At 41.6% G+C, this 26928-nt stretch overlaps 1 protein-coding gene across 6 annotated transcripts in view; it reads left to right on the forward strand.

Annotated features, from left to right (window-relative positions):
• Window positions 1–26928, forward strand: part of TNRC6C (trinucleotide repeat containing adaptor 6C) — a 590484-nt gene that overhangs the window by 27910 nt on the left and 535646 nt on the right. For all 6 annotated transcript variants that reach the window (XM_075071765.1, XM_075071766.1, XM_075071767.1 and 3 more), the window contains exon 2: window positions 5895–5957. In XM_075071765.1, the coding sequence (XP_074927866.1) occupies window positions 5895–5957 (63 nt within the window). The remainder of the gene's footprint in view (window positions 1–5894; window positions 5958–26928) is intronic.

Consider the following 26928-nt stretch of genomic DNA (forward strand, 5'->3'; position numbering starts at 1 on the left):
TCATGAATGAAGAATATCTGGTGGAAGCAGAGTCCAAACAGGACAAAGATGATGCCAGTTGGCAGAGGGAAATGTTTTGAGAAGTTTGTAGCCACTTTTGCGGTCTCCACTGGTTGAAGATGCACAACCACAGCTGGTCAACTGAGTCGACAGCGTAGGAGGTGCCTGAATTCCTTGCTGATGTTGAGCTCTCAATAGCAGTATCTGCAAGTAATGCACTCTGTCATCTACAACTGGCCTGGAGGCCACATCCCATCCTACAGAATCTGGACTCAGTTATACATGTTTTTGTCACCACCAGGCTGGACTACAGGGACTGTCTCTGCTGCCACTGAAGTGGTGACAACCTAGATTTGACCCCAAGCAACTTTATTAACTGTGCTGCATATGTCAATTAATTTCTATTATCTCATTCTCCTAATGTTCTAGAGCAGGAAACTCCCAACTAGCACAGAAGGCAGCAGTCTGGCTCCTCACAAAGCACATCAAACCTGTTCTCTGCTCTCTGCCTTAGCTTTCCATAGACTATGGAGCAAAGTTAAAGTTGCAGCCTTTGTCTTTGAGGCATTCAAGGGTTAGGGCTCATTATATATAAAAGGTCACAAAGGTCCGGGATGAGGACTGGCGTCCACAGCTCCCCTCTTTAGGCACAATGGAGCTTTCCACTCTACAGATAAAGCTTGTCTTTCTTGTGGGGTGGTCCCAGACTGTGGAAAGAGCTCCCACAGGATCAAAGACATGCCATAAATCTCGTTCCCTTCTGCTTCAAGTGCAAGGTGCACTTCTTTGACCTTGGACTTCTAATAGAAACACATAGCATAGTGTCTGTATAATACATTAAATACAGTTAAAATAGTAAAGGTACAAATATCTCCAAACAGTTTCCTTTGGGGGGGCGGGGGAGGGAACCACAGGTGCCACATTCTAGTCCGTCTCTTAATGCATTTCTGCAAAGTGTTCAGGTACTATGGCGATGAGGGCTTTATGAGAGCCCTGCTATAATAGAATTTCAGTGACTTTGTTGCTGGGTCTGTGCCTATTGCACCCACATCCCTCCCCAAGCAGGTTTCCGGGGGGACGTCAAGCAGGCCCAGTTTTAGACTTGCTGGGACTCAGGGCAGAAACCTGAAGCCCTGCTGTGTGGGGCTCCCAGCCCTGCAACCTGGGGCTGAAGCCAAAGCCTGAGCAACTTAGCTTTGTGGGAATACCTGTGGTGTGGAGCCCTGGGCAGTTGCCCTGCTTGCTACCCGCTAATGCTTGCCCTGGCTTTTATATGCAGAAAACCAGTGGTTGTGGCACTGGTGGGCTGTAGAGTTTTTATAGCATGTTGAGGGGGCCTCAGAAAGAAAAACGTTAAGGACCCCAGCTATAAACAATGGTACAATGGACTAGGGTGACCTCCCCAAATTCAGATCAAGAACCCCACCTCCTCTTGACATGTTGATGATCCCGGGAACACTTTCCATTCATGTATCACTCTTAGTCTAACTATATGTAATCAAACTTTGAAGATGGTACTTGTGGGAGTGCAGGGTTTTGTTTTTCCTAGATTACAACAGCCCTCCTGCTAGTAATCTGAGCAGGAATAATCATTTGAGAGGGAAGCTAATTAAATTAAAAAGACGACCAAACTGGAGGGATAAACCTTTTGATGAAGAAGGGCTGGGGAAGTAAAGAGGGATGGAGATGGGGATGGGGAGGAAGGCACATATCTCTTTGAATCATCAGTGTCTCAGGGCAAGGTTGCTTCAGCCATAGTGAGTATCCCTATGAATTATCTCCTGCTTTTATTGTCCGTTGCTACCAGGAAATGACAGGGGGGCTTGGGGAAACTAACTTTTTTTTTATTATTATTATTTGGACAGACTTAAAGAAGTGGCATCAAATTTGAAGGGCACCCAATCAATCTGTTGTCCTAGCTGCATGAAATTGTATTTCCCTGCTACTTCATATCTTATTTGCAGCAGCTGGGCTGTAAGTCATTGGTGATAACATTCTTTATTATGCAGCCGTGTTTATGAACTGTGCCTGGAAAGAGATGATAGAAATATGCAGCAATATGCAAAGGGGGGGAAGGAAGGAGGGGGAATAAATGCTAGTTGCTAGGGCAACCATGGGGCTATTTTGGGCATCAAATTTTGCAGATGATGAAAAGCATTTTCATGTGATGGCTGGTGTCTCCAGGAAGGGAAGGGGAGAGAGGGCACACAGTAAACTAGGAAGATAATATTCAAGAAGGCAGCCATTTAATTTTTTCAGTAGTTTCAGCTTTTTAAAAAAAGTATTAAAACCAAAAAAGTTGAAATAACCTAGTTAGCAGAAAAGCTGGGTGTTTTAGAGAATAATAGGAAAAGACAACCTAGGAATTTAGAAATCTTCACTTTAACTTCTTACGAGCACCAAGTGAGACTGTTTAAATCTAGCAAGTGTTGTCAACCCTGGGGTCTGTAATTGCTTTTGTTCACAACCAGTCTGGTTCACAACAGACAAATGCAAACTTTCCTTCCTAAAAAAAATCCTACCTGCTTCATAAATCATGAGTAGCCCCCTCCCCCTGCATCAAGGGCTAAAGAAGTGAATTCCCAAAGACCCAGTTGGACTTTTCAGGGACCCTGGTTTGTCAAAGGGAGAGAAGCAGCTATTTTGTCTCTACCTTCAGCTATATAAATACCACTGATCTCTGTTAAAATTCCAAAGTACCTAAATAATGGGAATTGTTCTAGTCACAGCTCAATATTTCTAGCGTACCAGTGTTGGTCAAGATAATGGCTCAACTCACTATCATTTAAGGGCTAGTTTTCTGTTTCTTTTATTTTAAATAGTCTATGATGAATTTAATGCTAATGAAAGGTATCAGCACAAGGACTTTGCACAGGATTTGAACCAGGGTACCTCTCTCATGCTACATAGAAGTTTCACCTCAAAGCCTAGAAGGGCTAGAGTAGAGTCACTCTGATTTGCACCAGCTGCGGGTCTGGCTGGAGTCATTTACAGCTGCTATTAGATCAGAATTCTGCCCTCACATCAGTGGTAGCATTTTACACAGGTGAAAAGAATTGCATGAAGAGGAGGGTAAGGGAGAAGTAGGCTCTCAAACCACAGAACAGGAGGTTCCTCACAGGATCTGTTTGCATCCAGCAGACTGAGTGAAGAATCCTGCTATAATCCTTGTATCCAAGGTTTGTCTGTTCCCTACCATGAGAGATGCTACCCTCATCCCGGTTGCCCTAGAGAATCCTTTTCTCCAGCTTGATATTGCATAAATTAAGCAGAATCCAAATAAAAAATAGCTTATGGCTATTTTGTGCAGCTCGCATCTCACCCTGTCCTGCCTCTAGAATTCTGAACATATTAGAAAATATATCCAGGAAAAGGAATAAGTTTTCAGTAAGGAACCTCCTCTAAGTCCTGTGTCACATGTTGGTGTTATAGTTCCCTGATTGTGTTTTTAATTAAACAGTTAGCAGTGGTGTTGTGATTCTCTTTCAATAATGAAATCACAGTAGTGAATAATTATAAAAGTGAATTGTTGAGTTCAACAGTCTCCCACTGAGACAATAGGACCTGTTTCATTAAATTAATCCAAGTAATGCATGTTCTCAAGAATGTAGAATGATATGGAGGTAGATATCCATCATTCAGCCCTGCATGTCTGCCTTTTTTAGGTGAAGTATATTCCCAATCTCATCTTCTTGTTCTTTCACCATTTTCTTCAGTTCTCTTCTCCAGAAACAAATGTTGCTGCTGTCTTTTTTTATTCACATGCGGTGTGCTCTCACCTTTGCCCTGGTAATGCATAGATTTTTTAAGGCCAAAAGGAAATATTACAGTCCTCCTAGTCTGACCTCCTGTATAACACAGGCCATGTAACTTCACCCAGTAAATCTTGCATTCTGCCTCTGTTTACTCCATTTTTAACTGGCCTTTTGTGTTAAACAATTCTCTCTCATCTGGATTATCTCACTTTTAGTGAAGATGAGCCTAAGGTGGAACTGGCTCTGACCCTTGAACTCTGGTGTTTAAATCTGAATCCAAACTTCTTGGCTCCCCCTAATATTTAGATTGTCTTCTTTACATTTTTAAAGCCCTCACTGTTATATTTTCCATACATAAAACGCGAACAAATTGTTTCAGTAAGAATGACCTTTATTTGGTAAGAGAACAAAAGTAATTTTTTCATGAGAAGCGCACACAGTATGTGGATGTCTCTTTTGTTACAGTCTGTACCTAACTGAACACACAATGGGTGCCTGTCTCTGCAGACATCAGTATCCTTAGCGAGTAAAAGAGGCAGTGTGGGAAATAAACCCACATGGGGGGGAATAATATTTCCCCTCAATGTTGCTAGACCTACATGATTTTGCAAACCTGTTTTAGTTCATCTCACAGTAACTATTTCCAATAACTATTGTGCAGATCTTAAGGTAATTAAGCAGATTCCAAAATACTCTAGTGAAGAATTTCAATGGCAAAAATAAGAGGTGCCAAATCCCAGTTGACTTTCACTAGGAGTTGGGTTCTTAATGGGGCTTTGAAACTGTCCCACAATATCTTTGGCATTTCACAAGAGAATTTGCCAGTTAGGGTCTAATTAATGACACTATATGCTTGATTGTACATTTATATTTATTCCTTATCCATGTCAATCTCTATAGACAATGTAGCTGTCAATATACTGGGCATTTATGTTCAGGGAGTGGGATTTTCAAACATTTCTAAGTGATTTAGGAGCACAAGCTCCTTTGATAGTCACTTAAGTGCTTTGGAAAATGAGATTTAGGCTCCTAAATTAGTCATTTCAGTGCTGAGCGTAGCAACACCTAAATGCCTTTAAAAATCTGTTTGCAGTGCTGTTGTAGTGGTGTTGGTCTGAGAATATGAAAGAGATAAGGTGGGTGAGGTAATATCTTTCATTGGACCGACTTCTGTTGGTGGAAGATACATGTTTTTGAGGTGCACAGAGCTCTTCTTCAGGTCTGGGGAAGGAAGCCCACTCTCCTTCTCCAGACCCAAAGAAGAGTTCTGAGTAGCTTGAAAGTGTGCACCTTCCAGCAACAGAGTGAAAAGGTGAATATCTTCAATGAAAGATATTTCCTCACCCACCTTGTCGGTCTCAAAAACTGGGCCTTAGTCTCCCAAAAGCTAGAGAACTATGAAATGCAGCTGTTGAGAAACGTTTTTCTTCTGCAAATATTTCAAAATTGATAATGGTTAATGAGAGCAGGAGATTGGAAGCTCAGATTTCTGGGTACTGCTTTCTGATTTTGCTGCTGACTTCTATGTGAATTTGGAAACATTGTCTCTCTGTGCCTCAGTCTTCCCATCTGTAAAATTGTATAATAGTATCTTCCCTACAGGAATGGTGTGAAAATGGCATTTTTTTAAAGTGATTAGAAAGCCTTGGTTAATAGGTGCTATAGAATTGCTAAATATTTTTTGTTATTATTACAGCTGGTCAAATTTTTCAAATATTGATAAAATTTTAAAATCTGAAACAGAATCTGACAAAGTTCTCACAATATCTGTCTTTGTTTTTGAGCAGCTACTGACTTGGTTGAAATTTTCCAAATTTCAGAATTTAAAATTTTTAAAGTTTCAGAAAGGAGGGGGAAATTGGGGGTAGGGTGGGGTGGATAATGAAATTCTCCCATCCTGTTTTTTTATTTTAACCCATTCTAATCAGACCTCTTTAATGTGAGCCAATAGAGGTATTGCAGGACTGGAAGGATTATTTGCTGTATTATTGAGCTCTGTTCCACTTGGGCTACTGGATTCTACAGGAAACAATCACCTCAAAATTGCAGCCAACTTAATATTCACTATTCAGTCTTTTATTACTAGGAGCATGGATATAAACTTGAAAATAATGCAACTTCAATATTTTTTTTTTCCAGGACATGGATGCTGCTTGTGAATTTAAAACCAAAGACAATCAAGATCTTGGAGAGAAAGAGAAGGTCAGTCTCATAGCTTTGTTTAATCAAAATGGAAATTGTGACATCTGTTTTCCCAACTCTCATTTAAAAAATACACCACTTCATTTTATGGGTTGCATAAGACAAGAGGCACAGAAAGGTTTAAAAGAAGTTTTCCCTTCATAGTCTCTGCAAGTTGTGGTAAGGGAGAAAGAATGACCAAGAGTTTAGGGTGCTACTCTGGAACTTGGGAGATGCATGTTTGATCCTCTGTTCTGCCAAAGACTCCTTGTGTAAGTTTGGATAGTCATGTACTGTAGACTCTCTAGCTCAGATCTACGAATCCACAAAACCTGTCTGGCTGCCACCTAAACTAACTCTGTGCCTAAGTCAAAATTACTCAGTGCCTACATTTCTGCAGTGAGGCATGCACACTGCTGCCTCACTCTATGCATCTGAACACCTGTCTCCCACCTGAGCCCCTGTGTGATCCATGAGCTGGGGGAAGTGAAGTGGAGGAGTGTCTATCTATCTTGCCTGCAGGGCCTGATCTGGCAGTCATTGGGCCAGAGAGCAAGAGAGAGATACTCGAGTGCTGTGGTTACAACACCCACTTGGGAGGTGGGAAACCCACGCTCCAGTCCCTCTGCTCCAATCACTCTTTTGTTATTCTACACAGTGGAACAGCTTCAAGAGGAGAATTTAGGGAGTCCCACGTCATAATATTCCATAGCTCTGTTAAAGCATCCTTGTTCAAAACCTTTCTCCCCCATTAGGCTGAGGGGGGAATTGAACAAAGGTCTCCCGCATCCCACGTAAGTGCTGTAATCACTGGGCTAATACTGTCTCTTCCTCTAGACATTTTATATGGAATGAGGCATTCACCTAACTCATTCTCACAAGAGATGACTTAGGCGCCTAGGCCACCAGGCTCCAGGAAGTAGGATCCAGGCCTTTGTGCCTCAGTTTCCCATCTGTAAAATGAGGGTAATAGGGAAGGACTATCTCAGAGGAGTATTGTGGTGACAACTATATTAAAAACACTGAGGCACTCAAATACTAAGGTATTGGGAGTGCAGGGAGACGGGACATATGAGTATCCTAGATTGATGGCAACTAATAGAACAATTTAAACTCCAGGAATAAGACAGTTTGTTAAACGGATGAACTGAAAAATGACAAATTTATAAGTCAGTCCTCTTGGGGCTTGCAAGGGTCTCAAAGGATGGCTGGGTCTTTCAATGATGGAATTCCATTGGTTCATAGCAAAGCATTAAGGCTAGGGCTTCTCTTTCAAATGCTGCTGTTTTCTTTGAAGGGGAAAGGATGTGGGTTTTTTTTAAAAAACTGTTCAGTTGTGTTGTCTGTGGCTAATTCTTAGAGCTGGGCAAACAATACCAATAAACTATCTGTGAATATTTGTTTGAAAAAAATTATTGCTGAAATTTCTATTTTTATTGCTATACTTAAACCACATACTGGATATGAAATGATACATTTAGTCCAAACTATTATAAAAGTGATAGAGATTTCATACAGTATTTCAGCATTAACAATATTTTTTGCAATATGAGAGTGTAAGAGAAAATACAAGTAAGAAAAAAGAAAACACATTGTTGAATCAATTTTTACACATTAACTAAAAATTTGCAGAAACTGAACAATTCTGTTTCCCTAGGAAGTCTTTGAACCATCCCAGAAAAAATCGTTTCTCTACATCTATTTTTGTGTGAATGGCCTTCAGTTAAAGTAGCCTCTCACAGCAAGATTATCACAGTTTAATTGAGCATTTTTAGATGAAGTTTACTAATAACTTAACATGACAGAATCAGGGGGTAGCCATGTTAGTCTGTATCCACAAAAACAACAAGGAGTCCGGTGGCACCTTAAAGACTAACAGATTTATTTGTACATAAGCTTTCATGGGTAAAAAAACACTTCAGTTTATGCCCAAATATATCTGTTAGTCTTTAAGGTGCGACCAAACTCCTTGTTGTTAGCATGACAGAATTTGCACAGTAATGGAACATTTTTACATTGCTAAACTCTGTGACAATTAAAATTTATTCCAGAAAGCTGGGAATTTTAATATGAGAGATTTTTAGTTGGGTTTTGTTTGTGTACATCATTTTACCTCATACATATTGAATGTTCCCAAGTTAGCCGAATGTTCCTAATGAATGGTCCTGGTACAACATACCATGCTTGGAGCTAAGCATTTAAAATATATATTATATATTTTTAAAAGTTGACCATACTATAGCAGCAATATGCTGGTACCCAATGTAGAAGAGAGGAGCTACAACACCTGAGTCTTGAAATGTGAGCAGCTTTGGTCAAGGTTTAATTTTAAAAAACATCCTCAATGGACTCCATCTCTAACTATATTCCAAATATATAAATCCTATAGAGAGATGGGCCTGAATCAGAATCCTGGATCTGAAAATCCTCACACTTTGCAATTTGGATCTTGAGCTAGATAGGAATTTTGTGGCTGGCACTTTCTGAGTATCTTTTATAATGGCCTGAATTAAAACCCAGAAAACAAAACATCACAGGAGTTTGTGAAAGTTCAGATCCAGTGTTTACTTTGTAGCTAGGTCCCATCTCTATACATTTTGCAGACATAGGATATGATAAATCAGTGCCCAGCCTTTCTGTTGCAATAGCATATTCATGTTCCCAGAAGAGTGTGGCGGGCAACAGACAACCAGCTGCCGAGAAGTGGCTTCATCGAAAAGTGTCACCGCCGAAATGCTGCCGAGAAGCAGCGGCATTTTGGCAGTGATGCTTCTTGGCGTTGCTGCTTCTCAGCGGCTGGTTATCCGGCAGCCACGCCCCTCGGCGGCAGGTTGTCCAGCAGAAGTGCAGCCTTGTCAGTAGGCAGGAGCACATAAATGTCCTGCACTGGGGACCACTGTGATAGATGTATTTTTAAAGTCCACTGGCTGCACTCGGATTACTGAAGAGATGATTCATACAATAATAACCATTATTAAAATGTCATTAAAAGTGAGAAAAATGGCATCTCTGACGAGTATGTCTGGGACACCTTATAAGGCATCCTCTATACCAGGGGTCGGCAACCTTGCAGAAGTGGTGTGCCGAGTCTTCATTTATTCACTCTAATTTAAGGTTTCGCGTGCCAGTAATACATTTTAACATTTTTAGAAGGTCTCTCTCTATAAGTCTATAATATATAATTAAACTGTTGTTTTATGTAAAGTAAATAACATTTTAAAAATGTTTAAGAAGCTTCATTTAAAATTAAATTAAAATGCAGAGCCCCCCGGACTGGTGGCCAGGACCCGGGGAGTGTGAGTGCCACTGAAAATCAGCTCACGGGCCACCTTCAGCACATGTGCCATAGGTTGCCTAACCCCTGCTCTGTGCAGTAGTATGGCACTTTAAATGAGAATGCATCAAATATCAGAAATGAGTGTTGAAATAGAGGCTGATCCTGGAACACTTGTAATCAATGAGATTACTGTGCGAGTAAGAATCACTAGCATGAGCAAGGATTTGACAGTGCCAGCCATATTGTGTTCATTGTAAATGTGGACTTGCTGTAGACCTCAAGCTCTGTTGAGAAAGCTACCAGTCAATCATTTCTGATGCACAGCCCCATGATTCATTTTCTCTTGTTATCGGGGCAAGACTCCCCAATAGCTGTCAGCTCTTCAAGTTTCTCTCTAGTGTTGGTTTTATGAGTATTAATGAGGCCTCCATCTACAGGCAAAGTTGTGGTGAGACCTATGTTTTTATTGCGACTGTGGGGTTTTGGTTGGATGGTTGGTTTAATCTTCTCAGTGAGCATCCCATTTTCACGCATAGCTGGAGCGGGTTTTGTTAAATGTAATGACTATCTTTAATTTATGAGAGATTTAAGAGACTAGAATTACAAAGTAAGGTCCAGATTCTGGAACCTTCACTAGTGATGAGTGGAACCTCCCTCCACAAGTAGTTCCATAACATCTGTGGGCATACTTACTGAGTAAGGCACTATTCATGTGAAATAGGAAGCAGAGCTTTATAGGCCCTAGCCAAGCAACCAGCTATGTGGTCTTCTGAGACATATAAACCTACCTCTAGTGGATACTACAGTGAAAAACCTTCAGCTGGTTCTTACAGTTTCCACTTGGCAACTGGGTTTTAGAACAGAGCAATAAGCCTATTGGTGTACTGGCCCCTGGAGTTACTGGCCCTCCAGCTGACCCAACAGAGACTAGCAGAAATCGGTAGAGACCAGATGAAGGATTCTAATAGAGTCTGCACAAATTAGCTGCAGGAAGGATAGGGGTCCCATAACTAGGTAGACAGGTGCTCAGGGCAAAATATAAAATCTATCAACTCTGCAGGCAGGAATAGATGAGATGTAAATAAATAATATGCCTATCCTGAGCATCCCTACTATCTACTGCATTATCCTTTTCCTTTTCTCCATCCCACTCAAGCTTGCAGGGGGTGGGAATTTCTCCTGGGGAAAGGGAGCTGCTTCCTTGGCCAAAGGTTGTGGAATCAGGTTGAACAGAGTTCAAGGGAAATCAGGGGGCCACTCATGTCACAGGGCTATTTTAGTATTATTTCTACTGTGCTCAAAAGTGTGCCAGGCATTTTACAGACAAAACAGAAAGGCATAGTCTGCCCCACATATGGTCCAAACTGACATGTGACAAATGTAGGTAGCAAAGGTTACAGCACATAGTAAGTTTGCTAGCTATTTGGTTCAGCTGGTGATCTTGGTGGTACAGGTAGTTTTAATACCTAATTATTATTAGTTGACTCCATTCTTGTGGGCACTGTGGAAGAGATCAGTTTCATGAGAGTGTGGTGGTTTGGAGGACCTGTAACGGGACCGCATTCTGTGCATGAGGGTAGCATGGCTGAGGGACAAACAGACAATTTAGGCTTTGAGGTTGATATCACTGTGAATTTGGAGGCTGGGATAATAAGAGAAGCGATTAAATGGGAGGTGTCACTTGGGGCTGAGTTACGGAGAGCTTTGTAAGTGAGGATCCGAAGTTGAAACTTGATGTAGTGGAGGAGAAGGAGCTAGGGGAGAGACTCACACAGATGTGGTCAGACCAACAGGCAAGGAAGATAGTTATGTTGGTTGTATTTTGGGTAGACTGGAGGGGGTAACGTGGGTATTTGGAAGGCCAGCAGTGGGAAGATTTCAATAATTGAAATGGGAGCTAATGAGGAGTATAACTGTTGGGATAGAGAGGAAGGGACAGATCTTGAAAATATTGTGAAGAAAGAAGTGGTAGGATGTGGACATGGCCTATTGGTTACAATGTTCTTCCCCAGAAGACTGAATCCAGACATTAAACTTCATTATTTTCTCATGCATCTTCTTTTAATTCTAAAACACTAGATTCTTGGGTCACAGAAATGTCACTTCAGAGAGTGAGGCAAATTTCACTCAAGTTCTAGCAGATTTTTAAAACATGTCTTTAAATAAAAATTATGCAGGGTTGCCTGCACTCACCCACATTCTCCCATGATACAATGAAGCAGGTAGCATTGTTTGAGTGAACTTCAGGCACTTATGTTTTGGAAGGACCAACGGGTGCTGAAATGGGGCAATGCCACAATTGTGACAGGATGAACAGGATTATGTGACTTCAGGTACAGAATAAACAGCAGAAGCAGGTGAATCAATGGGGAAAAAATAAAAACGATTCTAATTTCCTGCTGATGGCAGTAGTGGTCAAACACAAGCAAAGAAAAATATCGAAAATATGAGCCCTACTATCATTTAGCAGTTGCTCTGTTTATTTGGGTTCTATAAGAGGATGTGCAATTCTTTAAAGGACAGGTAAGATGAGAACTTGCCTGTTGTTTGATTTTACCTGTAACACTACCTGTTACTCTACTTTCAAGTCCTTGTGTACCTCCAGGGCCTAATGGAATCCCTTAGGGCAGAAACCTCAGCCCCTTCCTTTTGCCCAGGGCCAGGGAATAGGCTATAACCTATGAGTGAATTACCTACCTCTCTTCAGAAGATGGAAATAACTTTATTTTGGAAATTGTCAGAATGGACCCTTTCCTTTCAAATAAATTAGCTATAGCAAGCTACCTTTTGGTTTCTTAAACACCTTACGTCTTTAACATCAAGTTAATCTAAGAAAGAGAGGTATTACAGAAAATAAAAATTAACCTTTAGCCACATCACTTAAAGAGATGCCTGGGGAAGTTAACCTATTAGCTACAAAAAGGATAGGAGAGATTATGTATTCTGAGATCTTCACTCCATCAGAAAGCACTACACTCTGACCATCCTGTCATCTACATTGAGTCTCTGGCTCTCATCACTTCCCTCTCTTGGGATTTATCTTCCTGCTGACTCTGGTCTACTTTCATATAAGTTGAATTCCCTCTTCAATTTCCCAGAGAAGATAGGAAGGAATAACATTGGCAATACTCCTGCAGTACTGGTTGATCTGCCTTTAGGATCCATCCTGTCTGACTGAGAGCCTTTTCCCTTCAGACAATTCAAAATTTCTTTCTGAATTTCCACCTCCCCTCTTCAGATGTGCTGTACAATATCTCTCTACAGGATACCCACTGAATGTATAATTTTTAACCACTCCGTCTGTCAGATCCACAAAAGCTGTTACTGGACGTGTTTGCATAAAAGAGCTCCTCTCTAGGTAACAGAGCCATTGGCAATGCTCTAGACAGTATCCAACAGAGCTGATCGGGACTGGATGCTTTAGTCTCCTTGACTTAATGGCTATGTACATCTTCTTACTGTATCCTCCCCCTCAATTCCCTTCTGTATTAGCATTCTGGTTGTGCCCAGCCATGTAAAGAAATGAAGTCGGGAAGCTCTTAGTTTCAGACAAGACAGATTCTTATATTATCAAAAATAAAATTTAAATCATAAGTAGAGAGAAATCAAAGAGAATGGGCATGGTACTTGGGTCCGGCTGAGCTCCTATCAGTGCAGACCTGAACATGCTGGGGAACAGACAGCTTTATATAGTACGTGTGTACACACACACACACACACGCCTAGAGGTGACTGAGGGTCACTGTGGCCTCTGAAGCAAGATAAAGCAGCCTAGGATTTGCTCTAACTTGTGCTGGCTGATAATAGTCCCCAAGGGACTATTAAGCCAGGTAGGGACCATTGAGTCACAACAGTGTTCATGATGCTAAGAATTGTGATGCAAGGGGAGGTGCTGAGACAGGGAGTTCTCAACTGGGTGATTGAGCCAACTTTATAGCCTGTTTAGGCAGCCAGAACATCACAAAAGGGCCTTAGCAGGGGCAAGATCCTAGCCAAAATGGGCTTAATGCATCGCCATGCCGCTCATTTGTATGTTGTTAGTCTTCACAGTCAGAAATAAAATATTTAGTTAAGCACTGGATGTTTGGATGGACTCACAAACAGACAAAATCAGAAATGACCCAAAGTCATTACTCAAAATCTAAAGGCTTTTAGGGGTCCTCTGTGAGATGAGTTGGAGGTCTAAGTCCTGTTCTGAGTGAATAGACATCCATGGGATGGAACCACCACCTGACAAATACCCTTTGAAGTCCTGGATTAAATTAAACCATGGAATCTGAATTACTTTTATTTTAGATTAAGGAAAACCAGCTACAAGAAAGAACAGAAGTAAAGTCTCCAGGAGAGTGCACAACGTGTCTGTGTGTGTCTGTCTCATATGGAATAGCCGATGGCAACACTGGGAATAAAAAGGGTGTCTTCTCTGTACAGAGGCGGAGTTCTTACAAATGCAAACACTGGTCACAGATTAATAGCTGCATACACCTCATTAATATTACTTAGTTACTGAAGCATCCTTAACAATTAAATAAATTTCTAGAAACTTAAAAATGTTTATCTTGCCTAATTAGAATACTGTCCTGCAAATGTGTACACATGTGCTTAACTGTAAACATGTGAATATTCTCATTGAAGACAGTGAGTTTATTAATATGCTTAAAGTTAAGTGTGGTTGTAGGTTAATATTAAAAGTTAAGGTTGCAAGCTCTTTGGGACAGGGACTGTGTCTTACTATGTGTATGCTCAATACCTAGCACAGCACGACTCCCATCTTGGTTGAAGTCTCTAAGTGCTACTGAAATAAAAATGTTTACCTTAAAATAGTGAAAAATAAAAACTCAGTGAAAATCTGAAAGATGCAGTATTTAAGACAATAGATTAAGTGCTTTGATGGCTGTAAATCAATAAACAGAGAGATGGGTGCTATTTTGGTACTGTACTTCACTGAAAAATAACCATTGTGCAAGATGTCAGTCCCTGGCAGGCTGATGGTGCAATATGAGCTGCAGAGGGCTGATTTCCATTTGTGCACAGTAGAACAGAAAAGAGACAGTGGGCCAATTTTTCCTCTCGATTGCACTGTTGTCAAATCAGAGTAAATTCTCTGACTTCATTACAGTTTCTCTGGATTTATACTGGTATAAATGAGAGGAGAATTTGACCCTAGTTCTACCAACTGGTGTTTAGATGGAATCCTGCATTCTTCTATTCAAAGTAAAAACAAGTAGAGAAACCTGCTCTTGATGCCACACACAGTTTCCTTTGGTTTCTGTGTAAACTATGAGCAAGGCAGACTTCTTGTCCCCTTACAAGAAGCAAATTACACAGGCAAATGTCATTACCATTCTCTTTGTTATTAGCTTGAGCTAGGAAAGCTTCAAGCAATCGTCCCTTTTCAATGTATTTCAAAGCTTACTCACAAGATGCATCCCTGATATTGAAGACAATGAGGTCCCTTTTTCAAAAATTCAATTAAACATTTGCCTACTGTGACTCTTTATTCACTGCAAATTGTCTCTGTAAATAATCTTCATCAAAAGTCAGAACCAATCCCCATTAGTTGTTTAGATTAATTAATGAGTCCCCCTGGAGCCACCCAGATGAATTCAATTTAAACGTCAACAACTTGGCTATGGAGTTTCCCAGGTTGGCATTAAGACAATATTAAACCTGCAATAAGTCACATTTAAAATGTTAATTCGTAGAAGCTCACCATTTAGAGCATTTAATTAAATCCTTAAATAAACTGTATGGGCTCAGTACCAGATGGTTCTGCATTTTCATTGCAGCAGAGAGCCTTGAAGTCATTGAGGGAAGTAATATTGGAGGCATGGTGAAGATAACCAGGATATATAGTGTAATAAAATCTAATCTTGTTTCCAGCAGGGAAATTCAGTGTATGTACACAACCCAGGCTAAAATTGTAAGTTAATTACATTAACCCCAGTGTACTCTGGTATCTGAGCAGCCAGAGATGAAATTAGTCTTTTCCTATCATAAGATTCTTTTCAACTTCACTATATTAATTTTTAGCCAAATACTTACTCATAAGGAAAATTGAAGTTAATGTAACCAAAGACAAAGTAATGCAATCTTAATATTCTGAAGGGATTATGGAGGGCCGGGAAAATACACTTTGCAAATGTCACTCCTTAGAATGGATTTGTGGTGGGAAGTTGAGGACAGAGAAAAATTATAGCTGTGATCTGCACCATGCTGGGATTTAATAAAAGTCATGATTTAAAAAATTCAGACCTGTGGGGAGGAAAAGGGTGAGGGGGGAAAGGTAAAGGCTTCTGTCTGGTGACCTAGATTCCCAGATAACACTTGGTCAGTTTGCATCTCTACCAGATGAGAGAGGAGTGAGATCTTTGCATTTCAGCTTGAAATTCTGTACAAGAGTTTGTGTCCGTTGTTTTACTCTGAGATTGCCCATCACTATCACAAGGAATGCTTTTTTTATTAGAGGCTTGAGACACACTTATTTTGCTCAATGAAGGGCTTCTAGAGCACACAAGTTCAAAAGTGCTGATTCCTCAGCACAGAGTTCAGAACTCTAAACTGTCTTGGAAAGTTTTGTTTCAGAGCTTTCTGTTGAAAATGGACCATGATGCTGAGATCAGCTTTTCAGAGGCCCTTTTCCAATTACGCTCTTACTTTTGTCCCTTTTTAAAATTTCTGGCCGACATTTTCAAAAACGACTAGTAATTTTGAGTCCATCAGTTTCTGAATGCCCAACTTGACACCTTAAAGGAGCCTGATTTTCAGAAGGCAGACGCTCACCACTTTCAGAAAAACAAGGCTACTTTTAAGTGGCTGAAATTGGACATGGCTGAAATTGAGCACATAACATCTCTAGTCACTTTTGAAAATTTAGGCCCATCTTTCCATCACCACAGAATGTGTGTCACTCACATGACTTAGTAAGAAGAAAAAGACCACTTGGTTCTTAATCTTCCAGTAAAATAACTCAACTTTCAAAAATGGAAATCCTTCTGATTGTGAAATCAAATACAGCAGGGAACCCGCTTTCCAGTCTCCTGCAGATTTGCACAACTGGCTTCTGCAAGAACCCAAATAAAGTCCAAAACAGAAGGAATTGCGTAAACCCCAGTAGAGTTAGATACCTCAATATTTGTATTTGTGTTTACATTTTCATTGTCATCTTTATTCCATAAAGCCACCTAGATAGTGAGATCCAGTTCATTCAGGAACTGGAAGGTGCTTCAAGAAGACTAGATCTTTCCTGATTTAGGCTCCATAAATGACTGTGGGCGGTTTAAAAAAAAACAAAACAACATCCCTGGAAAAATGAAACAAATACAAGTGCTTTAAGTAAAAATAATAGATCCCACCTTCAGCCCTATTGGATACTCCTCTCCCATCATGGTGGGATTACAAAGGAAGTCACATTTTAATAGTTCGATCACTGACCTTAGAAATCCAATTAACAGTTTGTGTGCAGCATGTTGCTCATTGTGTGAACTTTCAGGTTGCTGTGCTGAGCAGAATGAGGACAACTCTCTTTTCACACGTTTTCTCTCTCTCTCTCTCCCTTCCAACTCCCCACTCTCCCCACCACCACATTGTAGCTAAGCACACAGAGATTCAACCCTCCCTCTTCCCCCCCCATTCCATATCATGAATGCTCAGACTTGCCATTTGTGTGGTATCTCTTTATCAAACACTCTGCCTAAGCCAGGATGTGGCCAGTCCTTGTAATAGGATGTATGTAAATGAAATTCTTCCCAGGAGACCTTGCTGCAAACTATTTGTGGTTCATAAGGAATTTGTGGTGGGGGATGGAGAGGGGGGACTTGTTACTTCAATAATCACAAGCTCCTGAGTTCCCTCGAAATTGGAGAAGCAGCAATAATAATCCATCCTGCACCATTCCTAGTGCTTTGAGTCACTCCATCAGAGGAGCTTGCTTTGCATCTAAATTAGCTGTGACAAAGGGAGAGGAAAGATGATTTTTACATAATACAGGGATGGTAAGAAAACTGAAAACTTTCTTCCATCTGTCTCTGTCTTATATGAAACTGCATCAATCAGTGCCTTAAAAACACAGGAGTGCAGATGGAGGAATGTGCAGATAATACAGCAATATAGCTGCTGCTCATGAATATATGATTCTGTAATTATTTGGGAGGGAAAATCCCATTCTGTCACATTTTAGCCTTTTACTCCCCTGACTCCTTTTTCCAGCACTACTGGCTGTGATTGCACTGTGGAAGTTTTAGAGGGGTTACTTTTGCAGGAGTCAGGGACAGGGAAAGGAAGTGTGTGTGAGAGAATGGAGAGGGAAGTGTCAGTAAGATTTTTAGAAATGAACAAAAAAGCAGTCACCATGAACTGGTTATTAGAGCTTCAGCAGATTTGACTGTTAAGCACAGCAGTAGTTCAGTTGAGAAGTAAATCCAGGCCCTGGCCACGTGGGATCATAAATGATGCCAAAATGTTATTTTTTGCAAGAGATAGGTGTATTTGATCTGGCATCCTGGACAAATTCTTATTTGGGTAATCCAGGGGTCGGCAACCTTTCAGAAGTGATGTGCTGAGTCTTCATTTATTCACTCTGATTTAAGGTTTCGCGTGCTGATAATACATTTTAAACTTTTTAGAAGGTCTCTTTCTATAAGTCTATAACTACACTATTGTTGTATGTAAAGTAAATACGATTTTTAAAATGTTTAAGAAGCTTCATTTAAAATTAAAATAAAATGCAAAGCCCCCCGGACCGGTGGGCAGGACCCGGGCAATGTGAGTGTCACTGAAAATCAGCTCGCATGCCACCTTTGACACCCATGCCATAGGTTGTCTACCCCTGGGGTAATCCATCTATGTACATTTTTCATTAATTTGTTGCTATGTTATTCCTCTTCATTTCCTTTCTGGAACTGCTGGCTGGGTAGCATTTCAGGATACCATTGCCATTGTTCTTTCCTTCCCTTCCTGGGTTCACCTTCTTGAAAAATGTGTTCTGTTGTACCTATAAACATTACTAACAGCAAGACTCTGGAATAGTCCTTCAAAGGAACTGGTGGAAACCTCATAATCTGGGATGTCTAAAACTGAATTAGACAAAGCACTTGATAGTTCAGTTCTGCAGCAGCAGGCAGGGCCAGCTCTAGGTTTTTTGCCATCCCAAGCAAAAAAAATGTGGCCACCCACCTGGCTCATGTGGTCCTTGCGGGACGGACCAAGTCACGCTGCTGGCGAGCTACCCAGCCTGGCTCTTGCTGCCAAGTAGCCAGAGGGGCCTGGAGCTGCGTGGGAAACACCAACCAGCTCTGCCTCCTGTCTTTCCTTCCATGCAAGCATGCCTGGGCTTGGCGCTGCTGGATTCTGCCTGAGGCAAGCATTTGATTTTTGTAGTTTCCTTGGGTTCCTTCTTTAAGGACACCTAACCTGATTATCCACAGGACTTGGGGGATGTCTGAAACATTCAGCTGAGTATTTCACATGTCCCCAAGGTCATATGGATAATCAGGATTGGGATCCTCAAAGAATGAATCAGATAATTCGGGGGATTGGCAAGCTTAGTAACTCCCCACCTGCAGAGCACCATCTCTGGTAGGCACATGAAGTAACATTGACTGGAAGAAGCTACTTTAAGCCTTCCTTGGAGAGACGGTCACTGTAATGTGACCACAGGGCAGGGATCAGATTGGAGAAAAATGGTGGTGATGCTGCACTCACAAAATAAGCTCTACCCATGGGAGTCATTGCAATGAGGTGTTGCACACAGTAGAGTGTGCAGATGCTAAAAATATGACTGTGTGCATGGCTTAGCTCCACTGTGTTCCTTGAGCTTGGCTCCTCCTCAGCAAAGATTGCACATGCCCATGGGCTCTGCTAGGCTCCATAGGCTTGACTCCATATTGAGCAAGGAGGAAGTTAAGGAGTGACGGCGTCTCCCAAATGCCTCTCACTTGCGGCACCAACATGGGCTGTCGCTCACAGTAAACCATGGAAATCTGTGACTCTTCTGCTCCCTTTTACATGAGGAATGAAATAACTAACACTGCTGACACTTAAATGATCATCACAGGATCTCTGAGTTAACCCCTCACTGAGATGAATGGGGCACTTCAGCTCTCCAAGCTTTTATCCCAGGCTCTCTGCAGATTCATTGCTACATCAGTTACCCAGGTAATATTTCTGAGGTTTTCTTTGCAACCATAACACCTAGAGACTTACTTTTTAAAAATATGCTTCAGAAAGGTGTGGTGCATACATATTTACAGACTGTTTCCAAGCCTGGACGTGGGGCAAAGAGACTGAGGAAAGCATTTGGTGGCTGAGGAGCCTGGAGGACTCTCTTCTCACTTCTTTCCTGCTTGAAGAGAAGTGATGAATTTACTTTTACTATAGACAGCTGTCTTTAAATTGTAAATCAGAAAGTACAGGACCTGGGGAAGTGCCTGATCTTTGGTTTTGGTTAATCAGAGTTCATCTGTATACCAGGGTTTTGTTGCAAACACTTCTTAATGGCAGGACACTCAAGACACCAGCAGCTCTGTCCCTGCCTGGCTGCACCTGGCATTGTCTTCCTCCCCACATTCACATCTCCAGCTTACTGTGTGCTCATCTTAACTGTCTTGCTGTCTGTTGTTCTGTATCCTATGGCTGGTGCTCTGATTGCTGCTGCTTGATGGTTAGCTAGTGCTGTGGGGATACGAAAACAATAAGGGGAAAAATAGCCCCAGAATAGATTTTTCTATTACTGAGTAGGCCCTGGCAGCATAACCCTCATGTTGAGATTGCTGTCCAAACGTTCTCCCTGTTCAAAGGACGTGTTTTCAGAGTGTTTGAGATGTTGTAGACTGGGCAGAGGAAGCACATGTGCATGCTGGTTATAGACTTGTACTGGAAAATGGAAGGGTAGGGAATGTCAGTGCAGCTGGGCTGTCCCTGGTGTGATATTATTCAACACCATCTCTGGCTGGTTTCGATCCAGCCCTCTTAGCCCCCCAGTCTCGCATGGTGAGCCCTGTCATCTTTTCCAGGTTTCCTTTCCTTTCCATGATGTGTATGTAAACGTGCCACAAAGCAGCATGCCAGCGAGTCAGACAAGATACTACAACTGCCATTTACTGTGCTGGCTGCAGTCCTGAAGAGCTGGCAGACTCCCCATTTTTAGCACAATTTTTAAGTGTCAAAGCTGTATAGAAGGTTATGCAGCAATGGTGTCTCAATGGCGAAGCGCTGGTTAACATTTATTGTGTATTTAGCTATGCCTTTTACAGCTCTACTTGACCTATTCATCAGCAGTGCTATTCATTCACCCAATTGAAAGTAACATGTTCTAGCTGCGTGTGTACTCCTGCAGTTTATACTGAGAATGGGGTGTTAACAGCTGAACTACTTCCATGACCTTTGTGAAGTTTTTGGAAGTTCATTGGCCAGCACTTACCTGCAATTTCATCTGTCTCTTTGACTCCAGCAATTATGTTTGTCCTTCCCTCTGCTGGTCTCTGCTTACTCTCATCCCTACTACTTCTTTCTGCTGTATTAAATTGTAGGCTAGATTATAGTCAAAGCCTCTTTCATTTCTCCAGGGCTAACTGGGCAGTGATTTATGACTGTCTTTAATTCAACAGAGCTTAGGTGGGGAGAATTCTGTCCTCCTCTTGATGCTCAGAAGTAACTCCCAGTATTTATTTTGATGTGTTTATAAAGTCTCCTGAGCTGTCAGTGCTTAGATAGTTATTTAGGGCTTGCAAAATGTGGAGATAAGCATCCAAAACAAACTATGATTTGCCAGCAAAATAATTCCAACTCCGAAGGTTGTAGGAGGCCAAATAAAGAAGCTCCCGCATCACTCACCAAGTCCCTATACAGCTGCTTTCCAAAAGCCCCTGGACAAAAGAATGCACATTGAGGCATGACTTGAGAGTAACGAAATCCGGGCTTTGTTGGACTCAGGATGGGAGTAGGGGCTGAGTGTTATGGTGGATGAGATTAATGTATAGGGAATGCAGTGTTGCAAGCCCCAAAAATTCAAAAATCAAGAGTCAAACTAAAAAAAACACACATGGATTTTAAAAAGAAAACTAATGTTTTTTGGGCTGTGTTCTGATTTTTTTTTCAGTGTGTGTGACTATTATTGAAACACAATTTTGGCCACCAGATCTTTATATCAATTAATTTTGTGCTCAACCCCCCCCCCCATCAATTCTGCACCCTATGCCCCAAATCAATTAGCCTTGTGCACCACTCCACCAACTCCACCCAGCCAGACACATAACAATCATCTATTGGAAAAATACAAAATGTCCGATAAATTCTTGGAATATCTTGGGGACAGATTCTTCTTTCAGAAGGAGGGAAGTAACTGGGAGGTGGGGGCAGCCATTTTAGTCTTGATTCTGACTAACGGGTGCATTCTTTGTGAATCTGAAGGTGGCAGGGAGCTTGGGTAAAAGTGATTATGAAATGGTAGATGTCCTGATTCTAAGGAAAGGAAGGAGTTAGTGCAGAAGAATAAGGACAATGGACTTCACATAAAAAGCTGACTTTATCAAACTCAGACAACTGGTAGGTTACTTCCCAGGGGACGAAAATCTAAGGGAAAAAGGGAGTTTAGGAGAGTTGGCTGTTTCTTAAGGAGACAGTGTGAAAGGAACAATAGCAAACAATCCTGATGCAAAAGGAAGGATGGGAAGAATTCTATGAGGCTAATATGACTGTACCTGGAGCGCTTTACCTGAAAATCAAAAAGGAATCCTACAAAAAGTGGAAAGATGAACCAATTGCTGAGGACAAGTACAAAAGAACAGTGCAAGCACTTAGGGACAAAATCAGAAAGGCTAAGTCACAAAATGAACGCGATGTAGCAAGGGATATAAAAGGCAATAAGAAAAGGTTCTTTAAATACATTAGGAGAGAGGGAAAGATGAAGGTCCCTTTCTTAGTGGTGAAGGAGCGCTAATAACTGATGATCTCAAGAAGGCCGAGATGTTTGTGGTGTTTGTTTTGCTTCAGTCTTCACTAAAAAGATTAATCATGACTAGGTGCTAGGCAGAGTTAATGTTAACAAGGGGGAAGGAACACAAGCCAGAATAAGGACAAAACATATTTAAAAATATTTAGAAAAGTTAGATATAGGCAAGTTGGCAGGGCCTCATTAAATTCACTCTAGGGTACATAAGGAACTAGCTGACGCCATCTCAGAACCATTAGTGGTGATCTTTGAGAACACATGGAGGATGCTTGAGGTTCCAGAGGACTGCAAAAGGGTAAACTCAGTACCTGATTTTAAAAAAGAGGACCAAGGGAATTATAGACTAATAAACCTAACTTCAATACCTGGGAAGATACTAGAACAAATTATTAAAGAATCAATTTGTAAGCACCTAGAGGGATAATAGGGTTATAAGGAATAGCCAACATGTATTTGTCAAGAACAAATCATGCTAGACCAATGTAATTGTCTTCTTTGATAGGGTTACTGGCCTAGTGGATGGGGGGAAGCCATACACATGATGTATCTTGATTTTAGTAAGGCTTTTGACAAAGTCCCTAATGACATTTTCATAAGTAAACTAGGGAAATGTGGTGTAGATGAAATTACTAGTAGATGCATGGTTAAAAGACGATACTCAAAGAGTAGATATGGTTCCTTGTCAAACTGGAGGGACATATTTAGTGGGTTCCTGCAGGGGTATGTCTTGGGTCTGGTATTATTCAGTTTTCAAGTACACAAAAAGTTTTTACAAGGAAGAGAATGAAAAATTGTTTTAATTAATCTCTGAGGACAGGACAAGAAGCAATGGTCTTAAATTGAAGCTATGGAGGTTTAGGTTGGACTTTGGACATTAGGAAAAATTTCCTAACTGTCAGGGTAGTTAAGCATTGGAACAAATTGCCTAGAGAGGTTGTGGAATCACCATCATTTGAGGTTTTTAAGAACAGGTTAGACAAACACCTGCCAAGAATGGTCTAGTTATTACATAGTCCTGCCTTGAGTGCAGGGGATTAGACTACATTACCTATTGGGGTCCCTTCCAGTCCGATACTTCTGTGATTATATTCAGCATTTTTTATTAATGGCTTGATAATGGAGTGGAGAATATGCTTATAAAATTTGAGGATGACACCAAGCTGGGAAGGATTGCAAGTCCTTTGGAGATCAGGACTGGAATTCAAAACAACCTAGATAAATTGGAGAATTAGTCTGAAATCAACAAGATGAAATTCGATAAAGACAAGTGCAAAGTACTTCACTTAGGAAGGAAAAATAAAATGCACAACTACAAAATGGGGAATAACTGGCTAGGCGGTAGAACTGCTGAAAAGGATCTGGGAATTATAGTGGGGCTTAATCTGCAGCAAGGGAGATTTAAATTAGATATTAGGAAAAGATGTCTGTCTATAAGGGTAGCTAAACTCTGGAACAGGCTTCCAAGAGAAGTTGTGGAATCCCTGTCACTGGAGGTTGGACAAAAAGAACAGGTTGGACAAACATCCATCAGGGATGGTCCAGGTTTACTTGGTCCTCCTTCAGTGCAGGGGTCTGAACTAGATGGCCTCTTGAGTTCCCGTGCTGATATAGGTGCTGGAACTAGTGGTGCTGGGGGTGCTGCTGCACCCCCTGGTTTGAAGTGGTTTCCATTATATGCAGGGTTTACAGTTTGCGTCAATGGCTCTCAGCACCCCCACTATACAAATTGTTCCAGCACCCCTGCCCATCCAACCCTAAATTTCTGATTCTATGAATTCTGCACCCCATTACCCCCAGCCCCACATCTACCTTTTGTCTCCCTACACACCTCTGCTCCTCATGCAGTTTCAGGGGTTCTTCACAGGCAGCCCCTTTCCAGACTTTTAAGGGCTTTTCATACCCCCTTCCCAGTCTTTAGGGAATATTCAGATTAAAACAGGGCCCTCTTCTCCCCCTTCCCAGGCCTGGTGTTGCAGCTGAGGAGAGAGATTTTTTTTCTCTTGGACAATCCTTAAAATCTCCTTTGGTATGTCAAACAAAAGGCTGCAGCAAACCCTGCTTCCAGAATGGAGCAAATGGCAAGAATTGGGTTGCAGTGGATGCAAGCAAGGAGAGGAGATGAGAACTACCTCCAGTGCTCCCAGCCCATTATTATTGATGATAGTTTTTTCTAGCGAATACTTTAAAACCCAATGGCATATATAACTATCACAGCTAGATGGGATTTTCAGAAGCGCTCAGTGTTGGCCTAACTTGTCCCCCACTGAAGTCAATAGTAAAACTCCCAATGGGAGCAGGGTTCAGCCAGTGCTGAGTGCTTCTGAAAACCACATCTATCATGAACAGGTGACTCTCACCCTGGCATGGTGTAGAGGTTATATATACAAAACACAAGGTTGCATTGAGGTATTTATATGGTGCTTTCTGCTAGTGCACATTTGCCACTTTGATTATGTCCCTTTCTCTCCCAACCCAGCCATGTTTTTCCTAAAGAAAGCATTTGCTGAATGTTGGGTAGATTTGTGTGCAGCTAACTTTTCCCTTGAGTAGTTACGGGAATGTAGTTGGGGCAGTTTTGTTCACCACAGTCAACAAGAGGCTCCCTAAAATAGTAGCAACTGTACCATGGGGAATGTCACAAGCTGACCTGAAAAGTGGAAAAAATAATATATTTTTCTGATCGCTTTGTAATTTACATGCTCCTTGTCAGATGAGCTCGAAAATCAAGATCGTCATCGTTTCTGGTCATTAAATATCTTATGGTATCTTTCATAAAAGCAGAGTGTCCTAGTGAAATCCTAACTCAGTTAACTATATTTTACTTTCCCTAAATTCTCCCTACTCTACTTCCTTTGTACTAAATTAGAATGTAGTGTTGCTATGTGCTCTTGAAAAGCAGCCCCAGAGGTGGCTGCATTTCAGTGTTGGATGAAGTATATAGTAAATAGTTAGTACATCAGCTTGTTGTGTTCACAAAGGGATTTTGGTGATGAAAAGTGCTATAGAAATGTATATTGTCTTATTAGATGCACGTCTAAAATGGAATTAAGGGTCTTATTCTGGTCAGGATACAACAGAGGGTATGGCTACACTGGCACTTTACAGCGCTGCAACTTTCACGCTCAGGGGTGTGAAAAAACACCCCCCTGAGCCCTGCAAGATACAGCGCTGTAAAGCCTCAGTATAATCAGGGTGGCAGCGCTGGGAGCGCGGCTCCCTCCCAGCGCTGCATGCTACACCCGTAGAGGATGTGGTTTACGTGCAGCGCTGGGAAAGCTGTCTCCCAGCGCTGGCGCTCTGACCACATTCACACTTCAAAGCACTGCCGTGGCAGCGCTTTGAAATTTCAAGTGTAGCCATACCCAGAGTTCATCTATGGCTGGAAAAATTGTCTAAGGCCTCATAATAACATAAGAACGGCCCTACTGGTTAAGACCAAAGGTCCATCTAGTCCAATATCCTGTCTACCAACAATGGCCAATGCCAGGTGCCCCAGAGGGAATGAACAGAACAGGTAATCATCAAGTGATCCATCCCCTGTCGCTCATTCCCAGCTTCTGGCGCACACAGGACACACATTAGCTTCTGGCTAATAGGCATTGATGGACCTATCCTCCATGAATTTATCCAGTTCTATTCTGAACCATGTTATGGTCTTGGCCTTCACAACATCCTCTGGCAAGGAATTCCACTGGTTGCCTCATCCTGCAAAACCTCACTGACTTGAATAATCCTTCAGACTTCCCTTGCTACTTCCTTTACTCAGGTGGGAAAGATGATATAGCACCTAGGTCTCAGTGGCTGTGAGCTCCAAGGGTTTTTCTCAGAGTGTTGTGGACATCGGGCACTGGGATCTGTAACAAACAATGACACTAGCCAGACACTGGCTCAGCTGAGACAAAAAAATGCAAATGGAGTCTTTTTTGAGCTTCCCCAAAGGTGCAGAGAACTTTTTTCTAGTCAAGTTATTTTTCATTTCTGAATGCAAGTAAAGGCGTTTACACTGCTGTATTATTATCATCATCGCAGTTGCTCCCTAGCAGTCCCAATCATGGACTAGGACACCTTTGCGCAAGGTGCTGTTCAATTGCAGTGTGTTACGTTTTTCAGCGAGGCCACCGGTGACACAATCCTAGTAGACTCAGAACCACCCACAATGGAACTAAACAAACCACGAGAGATGCTGCTCTTATAATATTCCTGGACCAACCAGAATCAGAAGGCACTGTGACTCCCCTGCATGAAGCTGTGCGCTAGGAGCTAGATCATGTCTCCCAGAGCCACATGTGGAGTGGATCCATCATACGTGGATATGCCTCTACAGGTGCAGAAGAGGCACCACTCCTTTGGCCAAGAACCTACTGGAGAGCCCTCATGCAGGGGTGATAGAAGAAGAGGATCAAAATGAATGGCCCAGTAAAGTTTCCCCCAATCAAGAACATGATGAATTTGTCCATAAATGAGTAGATATTCAATACTGAGGCCTACACCCTTAGAACTTTACGTAACTGTGTAACCTTACTATAACCTACATCCTCCCTTTCCCTCCTCTCTCCCTCTTGATTTCTGTTGCTCTTGTTCATTGATTTCTACTTAAAATTAGGTTATAAGTTACTTGGCGCAGGGGCCATGCAAAACATGTAGTGCAGCTGGTTCTCTGTATAAACAATAAATTCTCCTGCTTGTGGGAGTCATGTGGAGAACAAACATTTCAGCCAGCAACAGAGCTCTGCATGTGGGCAGTTGCTTTTGGAGTTACAGAGCTC

The sequence above is a fragment of the Chelonoidis abingdonii genome, chromosome 13 (genome assembly GCF_003597395.2).
Source record: "Chelonoidis abingdonii isolate Lonesome George chromosome 13, CheloAbing_2.0, whole genome shotgun sequence".
Classification (NCBI taxonomy): Eukaryota; Metazoa; Chordata; order Testudines; family Testudinidae; genus Chelonoidis; species Chelonoidis abingdonii.